This window comes from Eumetopias jubatus, unplaced genomic scaffold (assembly GCF_037043125.1).
Source record: "Eumetopias jubatus isolate StellerSeaLion01/CBP00866 unplaced genomic scaffold, mEumJub1_p1.0 scaffold_3, whole genome shotgun sequence".
NCBI lineage: Eukaryota > Metazoa > Chordata > Mammalia > Carnivora > Otariidae > Eumetopias > Eumetopias jubatus.
In genome coordinates, this window is record NW_028274809.1 from 20081933 (window position 1) to 20095251 (window position 13319).

Below are 13319 nucleotides of genomic sequence, written 5' to 3' on the forward strand. Positions count from 1 at the left end.
TGTTCGAGTAGCAAAGAGCAGAGCCCAGAATCGGAGTAAAACTCGGTCTGGCCTCGTCCCGCTGACAATGATCTCAGGGAGCCATCTGGCCCATCCGCCCTGCCATGTCAGAACACCCCCGGTCCCTCTGGCAACTAGGGTGTTCCCTCCAGTAAATACACGTTCCCCCGCTGAATCAGAAGCTATTCTGAAGGCTTGGCCAGAGCAGCTAAGTCAAGCTTGAACCTGAGCTTAGCACAGTGCCTGGCACAGAATGAGCTCGGAACAAGGGATTAGGAGGGCCGGATTAATCCTGTTTGTGCTTTCATGAGTCAGGAGAGGTAGTTACTTGCCCCTTGAGCACCCCACCTCAGAGGTTTGCTCCTGCCTCACTGGAGAGGCCTCTTGGTCAGAACCACAGCAGCAGTCTCTTTGATTTAGTGGTCAGAGAGTTGTTAACAGGAAGGGGATCAGAACCTGGTAGAGCTTGGGGACTGTGCCCTTGGACTCCCCTCGCAGTCTTACTTCCTTAGTAGGCTGCTCTGAGCCCAGCCCCCTCCTGCCAAAGCCCCCGCAGGGATGAGGCCTGTGAACAGGAGCTCAGCCTGGGTAAGCTCTGCCACGTCCCAGAGCCCTGGGATGGCAGGCCCTCAGGAAAGACTGCCCAAGCAAAGAGTCAAGTCCTTGGTTTTGTGTGGAAATCATTTCCCTATTCTGCAAGGTGTGCTCTTGTCCATCCTGCATGGTGGGCGTGTGTGTGTGTGTGTGTGTGTGTGTGTGTGTGTGTGTGTGTGTTTTGAGTGGGAGAGAGGAGAGAGTGAAGACTCAAAGTAGGGGTGGCTGGTTGAGCTCAGCATAGCTGTCTGCCTTCCTGCTCCCCAGTCCAGCTGATCTGGTAAAACACACTGACCCTTGACGCTCTTGACTCTGGTTTCACCCAAAGACATAAGAAGCACTAGATGATCCTGGGACATATATCCTTCCATAATACATGTCCAGCAGCAACAGGCTTGCGCTGGGGATGAAGGAGGAAAAAAGGCTGGCTTCTCTCTCGATTTCAATCCTTCTATCTGTGCACCCAATAGACAGCAAAGGGATTTAATTATTGTAAATACATCTACGTTCGGGACCTCTGTTCACCCTTGCCTGACTTCTCTGTAGCAATTCAGATGCTTTTTGTTGCAAGTAATGAAATACTCAACTCAAAGTGGCTTATACAAAGGAAAAAGAAAGACCTTTAATTATCTCCCTGAACAAGAAGTTATAGGTAGATGGTTCCACAATTGGTTCAGTTGCTAAAATTTGTCTTTTGGTAACTAGTTGGTTTTTATTTTTTTTCCCATTGTAGTAAGATACACACAACATAAAAGTGACCGCTTTTACCAGTTTAAATGTACAGTTTAGTGACATTAAGCTCAGTCACACTGTTGTACCAGCATCACCAATACCCATCTCTAGAAACTTTTCATCACCCCCAACTGAATTGTGTACCCATTAAACAATTACCTCCTATTTTCCGCTCTGCACAGCCCCTGGTAACCACTGTTTGTTCTTGTCCCTATGAACTTGACTACTGTAGGTATTTCCAATAACTGGAATCATACACTGTTTTTGCCTGGCTTCTTTCACTTCGTATCATGTTCTCAGGGTTCACCCGTGTTTGTAGCATATACCAGAAGCTCATTCATTTTTAAGACCGAATGATATTCCATTGCACGTATACCCCACATTTTGTTTGTCCATCATCCATTGATGGACATTGGGTGGTTGTTGTCTTTTGGTGATAGTGAATAATGCTGCTAGGAACATTAGTGTACGAACAGCTTTTTGAGTCTCTGCTTTCAGTTCTTTTGGGTGTACACTTAGACATGGAGGTGCTGGATCAGATAGTAATTCTGTTCCATCTTTCAAGGCACTGTTTTCTACAGTGGCTGCACCATTTCCATTTCCACCAATGATGCACAAGTGTCCTACCAGTATTTCCATATCGTTGCCGACACTTGTTATTATCTGTCTTTGTTGTTGTTGTTCTTGTTGTTGAATTGTAGGAATTCTTTGTATATTGTGGAGAGTAAACTGTATAAAATTTGATTTAAAAAAATTTTCTCCCATTCTGTGATTTCCCTTTCCACTCTGTTGATAGTGTCCTTTGATGCACACAAGTTTTTAACGTTGCTGAAATCCAATTATCTATTTATTTTTTTCTTACCTGTACTTTTGGTGTCATATCAAAGGAATCATTGCCAAATCCAATGTTATAAAATTTTTCCTATATGTGTCTACTAGCGTTTTATAGTTGAAGCTCTCCTGTGTCGATCTTTGACCCATTTTGAGTCAACTTTTGTACATAGTATAAGGAAAGGGACCAAGTTCATTCCTGTGCGTGTGGATATCTGGTTTGCCCACACCATTTGTTGAACGACCATCCTTTCCCCATTGAATAGTCTGGGTGCCCCCTGTTGAAAATCATTGGCCATTTACACTTAAGCTTCTTTCTGGGCTCTTTATTCTCATCTGCTCCATCTGCCTAAGTGTGTTGAGCACACTTTTTGCCTCTTTGTCACATCAGATCCTACAACCATATTCAAAGGTGAGAACCAAGGGGGGTGTGCGTGTGTGTGTGTCTCTCTCTCTCTTTTTTTAATCAGGACTACTTCCCAGGAGTCCCTGGACCCAGCAGACTTCCTCTTAAGCAATAGTGCCCTAGGGCCAGTTTGTACCTGCTTGTGAAAGCACTCATTACATTACTTGAAAACTCTTGAAATCGCCATGGCGGGAGCATTTATACCGGGCAACTCAGTAAATGCTACAAATCAGGACTTCTTTCCCCCAGGAGAGTGGTTTACCAGCACACCATTGCCCTGAAATCTAAGTAGTCCGAAGTGAATGGCAGGGCCACTCCTAGCCAAGGGAGTCTTCGAAAGTGAGTATCTGTCCTTCTCAGCCTCTCTCAAGGGAGGTGGGCTTTGCTGGCTAGCGAGAAAGGGACAGTCGGGGCAGCAGCTAATGCCGTTCACCACTGATGCCTCCCCATGTAGGAACTTTCTGTAGTCACTTGAAGGAATGCCTTTTAAATGTCTTTAACTGCCTCAGAGAACAGAGTGCTGTGGGCTCAGCGGTGGGGTGGACTGAGCTCTAGCAGCTGACAGAGTAAGTATAGTCAGGCCTGGGGGACCAGGGCAGGCTTTCTAAACTGTACAACGGGCCTGAAAAGGACACGGCCCCAGTCACTTCCTGCAACCACACCCGGGGGCTGCCTTGACACAGAGGCTGTGAACAGCCAGTGGACATGAGGCTCGGAACGGGATGCTGATGGTGAGGGAGGAGCCCCGAGGGGCTGCGACAGGGCCGGGGTGGGGGGCTTAGAAGGTAGTAGAAGTGTTTGCTGAAGAAGAGCCAACAAAGGAAGGCCTGCTGTCCTTGGACAAGAACTCCTTGCTGATGAGCCCATGGAAGGCCATGATCTTGAGGAGTCCATGGCGAAACTTCTGGCCAATGAAGGCGTAGATGAAGGGATTGAGGCAGCTGTGGAGGAAGCCCAGAATCTCGGTGGCATCCAGGGCCCGGCCAATGTCATTGCGGCGCTCACAAGTCTCCTTGATCACCCGGAGCCTCATAAGGGTGTCTGCGACCAGGACCAGGTTGTAGGGCAGCCAACAGAGCAGGAAGACAAGCACGACAGCGAAGATGACCCGCATGGCCCGGTGCTTCTGCCCCATGTGGGCCTGAAACAGGGTGCGCAGGGTGAGCCCATAGCAGAACAGCATGACCACCAGCGGCAGGAGGAAGCCAAAGGTCTGGGGCAGGGCCCGCATCACTATCCGCAGTTTTGTTGTATTGGCACCCATGTCCTCGTAGCAGACTGGGCTGGAGTAGGGGGGATTGACGGCCCTGCGGAAGACGAAGATGGGTAGGGACAGGATCAGGGACAGGGCCCAGATGCCTAAGCATATGAACTTGACCCAGTGCCGCTTCTGGGTCAACGTGCGTGTGGCATGGACAATGGCCAGGTAGCGGTCCACGCTGATGCAGGCCAGTAGTAAAATACCACTGTAGAAGTTGACTTCCTTCAGGAGCGAGACCACCTTGCACAGGGGTGTGCCAAAGATCCAGCCCTTTGCCTTGGAGGTGGCCCAGAGAGGCAAGGTCAGGGCGAAGAGCAGGTCGGCTATGGCCAGGTTCAGCAGGTAGACGTCAGTGACAGACTGGCTGACCCGACTATGTAAGACAACCAGTATCACTAGGGAGTTTCCCAGCAGATTCAGCATGAAGATCAGGACATAGATGACCACCACTGCATACTTGTTGATTTCCAGGGATTCTGGCCTGCATGGGGCAGAGTCTGCTGGAATAAAGGGCAGTTCTGTGCTGTAACTGTAATTTTCACTGAAGAAATCTTCCAAGCCGTAATTGTACCAGTCAGTGTCTTCCATATTGGAGGCAAACTTAAATCCTGGCCTAGAGAAGAGAGATGAGAGTTACTGCACAATAATCTCTCCCCAGATTCCAGACTATTTACCCATGAACCTCGGACAGGATTCTTTGCCTTGGCTTGTATATTACACGGAAGCAACTTTCACATTAGGAAGTAGTTGTGGCTCTAGATTGTGAGCCACATTTAGTGATAAATGGCACATTGCACAAAGTGTATAGTTCCCTCAAAACCAGAGAGATTGTGAGCATTTTCCATGACATCACCATCGCCTAAAACATTGTTGAAACTTCCCTGCAAACAATCCCTACAGAACATGTCTTGGTTTCTTCAGTGGTGAGCATCTCTGGCTATTCAGGCTGAATTTAATGTCAGAAATATGAGGTACCATTCAGTTCTTGATGTGGGGGATTAAGCAGGCAATCCAGTTGGGTTTGACTGCTAGAAAAAGATGGAGGTTTGACTAGAAAGCTGAGGGAGGAACCCCTTTGTCCCACTTTCTGAAAGTCTTTAAAAGAAAGGTGTGGAAAAATAGATTTAGGGGTAACAGCATACAGTTGAAGGATACTGGAGCTAGAAGAAAGCTTATTTACAGCCTAGTGTTTTTCTTTCAGGATGCAGAAGACCTGCTGTGGGAGTATTTGTGCAGTTTGAAAAAAATATATTAAAAATCCCTAAGTGGGTGGCTGACTGATTCTCCAAGCGGGTGGAAATGTAACCGACTGTCTTGGGAGCTCTGGGCAGCCATGTTCTGCCATGTGGAGGTGAGCAGAAAAGCCAGTGTGCTCCCAGCACAAGGAGAGGCAGTGAGAAGCAGAGGAGACAGGTGGAGACACACTATCCTTGTTTTGGTGGCTTTTCAATTCTGGTGGGGACACTTTGTGTCCTGCCAGTGAGTGCCTTCATCCATCCCTGACTCCCCAGCCCCCCAGACTACATCCAGGTAAACCTGCTTCTGTTGGCTTTGCCCTTGTTAGGGGGATAGCCCAAAGTCTGCTTCTGGGGGAAGCTGCAGCCACTCTGAAATATTTACCCAGTTTTCAAAGAGGAAGTAAATTAAAGTAAACCAGCTCCCAAATGAGCTCCTTGTGAACCACCAGATCTATCACCACTGTGCCATTTCTTTATAACAAGGTATGACCATTCTGGGACCATATGCAAGTCAGTAACCCACCTCAAAATGGAACCAGCATTAAAGAGAAAAACATCAAGTAACAAGGTTCCAGAATTACTTCAATACTCAATAGGATCATCATCATAAAACAAGAAGGACAGTAACGCGATTGACAAGGATGTGGAGAATTGGACTCCTCATACATTGCTTGTGGGAATGTACCAATGGTGCGGCTACTTTGGAGAACAGCTTGGCAGTTGTTCAAAACGTTAAACATAGTTACCATTGACCCAGCAATTTCACTTCTAGATATGTACCCAAAAGAATTGGAGAGCTATGTCCACACAAAAACTTGTACCCAAATGTTCACAACAGCGTAATAGCCCAAAAGTGGAAACAATCCAAATGTGCCTCAACCGATAAATGGAGAAACTAATGGAAGCATACACATAACAATGGACTATTATTCAACCAACAACAGGAATGAAGTACTGATATATGCTATAATGTGGGTGAACCTTGAAAACATTATTCCAAGCAAAAAAAAAAAAAAAAAAGCCAGACATAAAAGGCTTCATACTGTAGGAGTCCATGTATGTGAAATGTCCAGAATAGGCAAATCAGTAGAGACAGAAAGTAGATCAGGGGTTGCCAGGTGCTGGAGAGGGGGTTTCTTTTCAAGCTGATGAAAGTGTTCAGGAATTAGACAGTGGTGAGGATTGTATAACTTTGTGTGTGTACTAAGAACCACTAGTTGTACACTGGAAATGGGTGACTTTTACAGTGTGAGAAGGCAGGGCTGGGGCGGTGGCAGAAACTGCCTTATCAGGGGATAGCTGCAGCCAAGCATCCTTCACTGATAAGTCCTCATTCTGGTATATCCAGTGCTCAGCTGTGCGGGGGATGGGCTGGGGGGCACACAGGGGAGCTTCCGCTCCCAGGCACGAGGGATCAGCTTGAGGGTCCAGAGGGAGACCCTGCACGTCAGGTCAGGAGATGGAGAACTCAGGCAAGAGAAGCAGGCCAGAGCAGTGACCTCCAGCCACTGGGGGGACAATACTTTGTGGATGCTTGTGGGTTTTTCAGCTTACCAATCTCTAGGAAGGATGCGTTGACAGTGAAAGGGAGAAACTAAAGGAAGGGTCTGCTTTGTGCCTCATAGGTACATGACCTCCCTGGAGGGTTACAGGTAATGATTAGCCCCCATTTACAGGCGAGAAGACAGGCACAGAGGGAAAGGGAAAGGCAGCCCATGGTCACAGAGCCTACTACAAATGCTGCAATGAGGATTCCATGTAGGTGTGGGTGGCTCCACGTGCTACTTACAGTCTACAGACCTGCTTCATTTAAAAAAAAAAAAAGAATCGTACCTCATATATTAAGCATATTTAAAATATATTTGTAAGCTAAGTTTTTGAGATCTCATGAAGTCAGGCTGTATACAGTTTACTCCTATGTTTGATATTTTCTTACCTATTCTGTAGGCCCAGAATGAAAGAAACAGCCCTTGCAGAAATGATTAGCCAAACGCCCTTGAACTGGCTGATTCCTACTGACCCCCTGGTCATGTTCTCGGTGAACAATCAGGAGATTCCCTCACTGAGTGAAATGGCCAGACCCTTAATGACTCACGGCCATTCAGAAACACCATGGATGGGATGATTCTAATTTATTTTATGAAAATGCTATACAATGGAGGCATTTACAAGATCACAAACATTGAAGGCAATCTTTTCAAGAACAAAGAAAATTCAGTCATTTTAATACAATTCTAACATTCTTTCTCTCTATGAATATAATCCACACATATTTGCATTTCATAATAGGGGAGAAGGGACTAGACAATGTCTGGCCTTTCCTCAGACCCCATCCTAGCCAAAGCAGGAGAACTGGCTGAATCAGGAAGGGAAGGGGCTGGGCAGAGAGTTGCCCTAAGTGGTTGTCAGAGAGAGGTGTAAGGAAAAGGGGCAGGGGCTCTCCCTTTGGGGATAGGGAGGCCTTAAGAGGAATGAAGCCCACCCCAGGGCAGGGAGAGATATCTGGGATCAATAGAGGCTGGGTGTCAAGGGGGACAGAGAACAGAGAATTCTGGAAGGTGAGAAGGGTGGGTGTTCCAAGACTTACCAGGAGTCTGGGCCTTTCACCTGTAGGACACATCCAGGAGGGCAGATGTGCCTGACTGACAGGGTGGTGGTGGTTAAGAGAGTGGAGGAAGTGAGTGGTAGATTAGGTTGCTCAATTCTAGGGTGGAGTTCTGAGGCTGTTGAATGCTTTTGATAACTTGAATAATTAATTCTCAGGTCAGCTCTTGGGTCACGAGTCATTTTCTGAACTGGCAGAGTTCCATACTGGTAAGGGACCTGTGGTGTTTTCTAGCCAATCTTTCCATTTCGCAGTTGAGCAAATTGAGGCCCATGCAAAGGCAGTGGTTTGCCCAGGACGGCATGGATTTCTCTCATCTTTGCCCTGGTCTCAGCAGTCCCTGGCTCTTTCAGCTGCCTTGTCTGACTCTCCCTATACCCCAGCTGCCTCTGGCTGCCCCCTGCTCGGGAGCCAGCCACCCTCCTGCTCTTGAACATCTCTCCCATCTCAAAGGAGAGCAGCTCATGAAGACGACAGAGATGGAACTTGAGGTTCTGGTGTGCCTGGACCTAATGCCCCCTGTCCCCACCCCATTCACCCCGGAGCCTTTGAAGCCTCACAGATTCCTTCTCCATGTCACATCCCTTTGAGAACCCCCACCCCCAAGTGAGGGCTCCACTCACTTCTCTTGTCATTCACCTCCCTGCCCAACCATCTGCTCTGCCCAGGAACCCCTCTTAGGGGCATTGATTTTCTTTCTTGGCCTGTACACTTGGGATTGAGTCTGCAGTAGCTGGCCACCTTTGGAGCCAAGACCATCTAATTTGGAAAGAAAGCCTTTTGGGAAAAATTCGCATCTTATCCAAATCCAAACACATTTTTGAAAGCAGTGCTGAGTGACACTAAGAATGTATTTTTGTCACCTTTGCTATTGATTACAGTGGGGAGGGTAAATACAGGCAGAACAGTGACCACTAATTCACGGCTCCCTCCCAAGCCCCCACCCCAGCAAACCGTACCTCTGGCTTCTCCACTTCGCCTCTCACCCCTGCATCCCAGGGCCCGCAGAGTGCTGGAAGCCGGCAACAAACTCGCCCACCGCTAGGGAAGAATCTCGCAACCATTCTTTGTCACTTCTCTCTTTTCCATGCTTGGAGAAGAATGCCGTGACTCCTGGCCAGGCAATGCTAAAACCAGACAGAGGCTTGTTCTACACAGAGAGAGGCCCAGGAAAGCAGCGGGTAAGGACTCAGCAAGCCAAGCAGCTCGGGGCCAGTGACTTTCCCTTTCCAAGTCTCCGTTTGCTCATCTGTACAATGAGGCCAATGATAGCATCTAACTCGTCGGGTTGCGCTGAGGATCAAATGAGGGATTACCTGTAAAGCGCTTAAGACTTACAGCAAGCATGATGTTAGCGTCTGTTGTGGTGATCATTTCTGGAACAGTTTGTTAACTAGTGTGATGACGCCTGTCCCACTACACCCCCTAAGGAAGGGAAAGCAGCGGGTCAGCTTTCCGGGCTGACTTTGTTGTGCATCTTCATTGGCTCTGGCCTGAATAGCAACAGTCACACTAACTGTAATGTTGGGTGCCTACTCGGGTCCAGCTTCTGGGAAAAGAGCTTTTCAGAATTCGTGCATTTAGGGACGCCTGGCTGGCTCAGCCGGGGGAGCAGGCAACTCTTGATCTTGGGGTCGTGAGTTTGAGCCCCATGTTGGGTGTAGAGATTACTTAAAAATAAAATCTTAAAAAAAAAAAAGAATTTGTGCATATTTAATCCTCACAACAAAGCCGTGAAGTATGCACTTTCTGAATGAGGAAACCAGACTCTGGGAGTTAAGCAACCTCATTAGAGTGACACAGGGAACTGGATTTTAAACAGTTTTTAAGAAATGTTTTTACCTCACCTCAAATCCTGTATTCTGTCCACTGTAACAAGGGTCTGGATGCTAGCCTCAGCTTTCTGAGCTCGGTTAGGAACCTCTCTGTCCCAGACAACGGCATAAAAAGGTGTAGAAAGGGGAGCGCAGGTTTGACATTTCCCTACCGGCTCGCTTCTTGATTTTCATTAGGTTGATTTCGTTTCCCCTGAACCCACCACCTGCATGTGGATGGTGGGGTGAATAAAGAACCAGCTGGTTCCACTGCTGATAGTCAGGATGAGCTCGGACAAGTCAGTTGTCTCCAGGCCTTGATGCGGTCTGTCAGAAAATGAGGCGATTGTTCTAGATCTGTATTGTCCTGTACGATGGCCACTAGGCATATGTAGCTACTTAAATTTAGTTGAAATAGAACGAAAAATGTAGTCCCTCAGTCATACCAGCCGCCTTTCAAGGGTTCAAGGGCCACACGTGACGAGTGGCTACCATATTGGACAGTGCAGATCGAGAACACTCTCCAGGACTGCAGAAAGTTCTTTTGTGCCATGCTGTCTAAGTGAAGACTTTGTTCTCTTTATTTTTTATTTTTTATTTTTTAAAGATTTTATTTATTTGACAGAGAGAGACACAGTGAGAGAGGGAACACAAGCAGGGGGAGCAGGAGAGGGAGAAACAGGCTTCCCGCTGAGCAGGGAGCCCCATGTGGGGCTCGATCCCAGGACTCTGGGATCATGACCTGAGCCGAAGGCAGACGCTTAATGACTGAGCCACCCAGGCGCCCCAAGACTTTGTTCTCTTTAGCTCTACGTTTCTGCAATTCAACACGTCAGTTCTCAGGGGACTCAGAGAGGAGACTGAAGTTCCATCAGACGTGAAGCCCTGGTGGCCCTAACACCGAAGAGCTCACTTACCTGCTGTTTGCCTTGACAGCTGCTGTTGTCGTTGGAGGGGCCACTGATCTCCTCTGTGGCTCGGGGCTTGGGAGCAGTCAGCGCTTTTGGGCAGGAAAAAAGAGAAGCAGACTTTATAGGGAAATGTCTGACCTGGGGTCGCCAGGGTGAATTCCAGGAGGCCCACCAGGGGAGGCGTCCCCTCCAAGGAGAAGTGAGGTCTGTCCTGGGACTCTGACTCCAGGCCAAGGATCCATCCGCCTGGAGATTCTGTGATGAGCACTGGGGATTTTCACGCCTACCTGTCTAAGGGCTTCTGGAGGAGCCTGCCAGTCTGAGGGGGGAGGTGTGGCTGGTCAACCTCCGTCTCTGAGCATTTCGAACATGCACCTCCTTCTTTACAAGGAAGATGCAGGCCACCCCAGCCCCCGGTGAACAGACTTGCACTTGTTGCACACTCTCTTCCTTCCTTCTAGGGTCAGCGTGAGAAGCGTCCCTCCTTCTCTTTCCGGTGAATTCCTGCCCTGACTCTGGGACACCCTGCCTCTCATATCCTTGAGGGTCCTGCCTCCTAGCCCTTCTGCCCCATCCGCCATCTCCTTCCCTGAGCTTGCTCATGTCGCCCTCACCCTCCCTCTGTTTCGGGACCCCTCCCGCTACTACACCCCCAGCGCCCTCCTCACGGCTGGACTTCTAGAGAAAGGGCTGCTTCCACCTCGCCTCCCGTCGTTCACCACTCAGCCCACCACAGCTAGCTCCCTTCCCATTGCTCTGCTGAAACAGCTCTTGCCAACATGACCGACGACCTCAGGCCGAGACATCCAATAAGCCCTTCTCTTAAATAAAGCGGCTTTACTGTTGCAACAACAAAGCGTGCATACTGTAAAGAATACAGACACCTGAAAATCGTCTAAAGTTGAACTGGAAGGACTCCTTTCCATCCTTAGATTCACACATATCTTGTGTCCATCTTTCCAGACTCCCCCCCACCCCATGCATATATGGACATGTTTTCCTTCCTTTTCCCCCTAAAACAAATGATATTGAACTGGTTATGTCATTCTGCACCTTAACATGCTGTCATGGGCGTGCATGTAGACGCACCCTTCGGTGTCTCTTCGGTGACAACATACTAGTCCATGGTGCGGATGTATCATGATCGATCCGATAATTACCTTATGGATGAATATTTAAGTCTTGCTACGAGCATCTTTGGATGCAGGTCTTTGGGAACTTGTATGATTGTGTAGCTTACATGTAATTTTGCTGGGTCATATCTGTGCACATTTAAATTTTAATAAGGCTGTACCAGTTTATGGTGACTACACTTTTTGCGGTGAGCATGGCATAATGTACAGAATTGTCCAGTCACTGTGTTGTATACCTGAAATTAATATAACATTGTGTATCAACTATGCTTCAGTAAAAGACTGTATCAATTTATTCTCCCATTGGTGCTTTATAAAAGGGCCTGTTACCCTATCTACTCATACTATCTCACAGTTGTCAATTATGTTAAAATATTTTCTTCCAGTCTGCTGTATGCCTTGTAACTGTATTTACGGTGAAATGGTTATTGTTCAAGTCTCATTTGACCTCTGCAGCATTTAATCCCACTGACTTCATTCTCTTCTTATTTCTCCTGAACATTAGTCTCATTCTGTGGCTTTAGTACTCCATTCATTCCTCAAATCTGGATGTTCCTTGGGGCTCTGCTTTGGCCCTCTTCTCTCCCTGCCCTCCCCAGGCCAGCCCACCTGCTCCCTTGGCTTCAGCCACCACCCAGTAAGTGCCAGGGTCTCCCACACCTTCAGCGCCTGACCTCCCTCCTAAACTTCTCTTTGCAGCTCAGACTCCTCATGCAGCCACCTCTTGAAGTTTCCCTTGAAGTCCCACAGGTGCTGCAAGTTCAGCAGGTAGAAAACCTGTCTCTTGGATTTCCTGCCCCACCCTCCCAGCCTGGCATCTGGCCAACCGGAAACGGCCTGCCCCTTGCACGCCTCTCAAACGAGGCTATCTCTTTAGCATCCCTCTTGATTATCTCCTCCTCACCATCTTCACTGACAGCGTCAGGCAACACTTAATTCTCTCTCGCCTAAACTACTGCAATACGCATGCAAGAGCTGTGGATTCTGGAGCTGGACTGCAGACCTTGGGCAAATTATTCAGTCTCACGGGGCCTCAGTTTCATCATCTGTAAAACGGGGCTAATGAAACACCTGCTGCATTGTGTTTTCAGGAGGATTAATGTGTCTATATTTAAAGATTTTTTTATTTGAGAGAGAGAGAGTGTGAGCACGAGCGGTGGGGAAGGGGCAGAGAGAGAGTCTAAATCATCTTTGCCTCAAATCTTTCCCCCCTCAAACCATCCTCCACTCTGCTCCCAGAACAGTCTTCCCGAAGTGTGAATTTGATCGAGCCTTTTTTCCTTTTAAAACCCTCTGAGGACCCGCATTGTCCTCGGGTAGAGTCAATCGCCTGACCTGGGCACCTGCTGCCTCTGCATCCCCTTGTGTACCTACCCAGACTCTTTCCTGGCCACACCCTTAGGACCCCTCAACTACAACCACAGGGAACTCTGCGCAGCTCCCGAAGAGCTGTTTGGTTCCCCCCCGGCATGCATTTCCCTTCCTCTTGGAACGCTCTTCCTTACACTCTTGGTCTGGCCAACTCTCCTTTTTCCTTTAAGATTCAGCCTGGTCATGACCTCCATGGATGCAGCCCTCTCTGTGCTGTCCACACCGACCCCGGGGCTTATCTCTATCACGGCTTCAGTCGTGGGGTTTGTAATCCATCTTGTCACTCCCTCCTCCCCACCGTGAGGTTCTTAAAAATAGGGATTTTATATCTTATATATATAATATATAAAAACAGTATATAAATATATGATATATAATATAGAAAAATATATAAGTAATATACATATGTATGATAAATTTATG

General features: G+C 47.9%; 1 protein-coding gene and 1 long non-coding RNA gene across 13 annotated transcripts in view; one reads left to right on the top strand and one right to left on the bottom strand.

Annotated features, from left to right (window-relative positions):
- LOC114203260 (uncharacterized) overlaps window positions 1–13319 on the top strand; it is a 35047-nt gene that overhangs the window by 9453 nt on the left and 12275 nt on the right. The gene's annotated exons all lie outside the window — the stretch shown is intronic.
- LOC114200161 (C-X-C chemokine receptor type 2) lies at window positions 1192–10845 on the bottom strand. 12 transcript variants are annotated; one of them, XM_088021563.1, is made up of 5 exons: window positions 10680–10806; window positions 10399–10481; window positions 9655–9808; window positions 8627–8794; window positions 1192–4437 (listed from the first exon to the last, which is right to left on the bottom strand). In XM_088021563.1, the coding sequence occupies exon 5, from the start codon at window positions 4410–4412 to the stop codon at window positions 3342–3344; it is 1071 nt and encodes a 356-aa protein (XP_087877689.1). In that variant the 5' UTR covers window positions 4413–4437; window positions 8627–8794; window positions 9655–9808; window positions 10399–10481; window positions 10680–10806; the 3' UTR covers window positions 1192–3341. The 12 variants fall into 12 exon arrangements, 8 of the variants coding, with proteins under 8 accessions (XP_087877689.1, XP_087877690.1, XP_087877693.1 ...); XM_088021564.1 differs by having other exon boundaries at window positions 8627–8817; XM_088021567.1 differs by lacking the exon at window positions 9655–9808.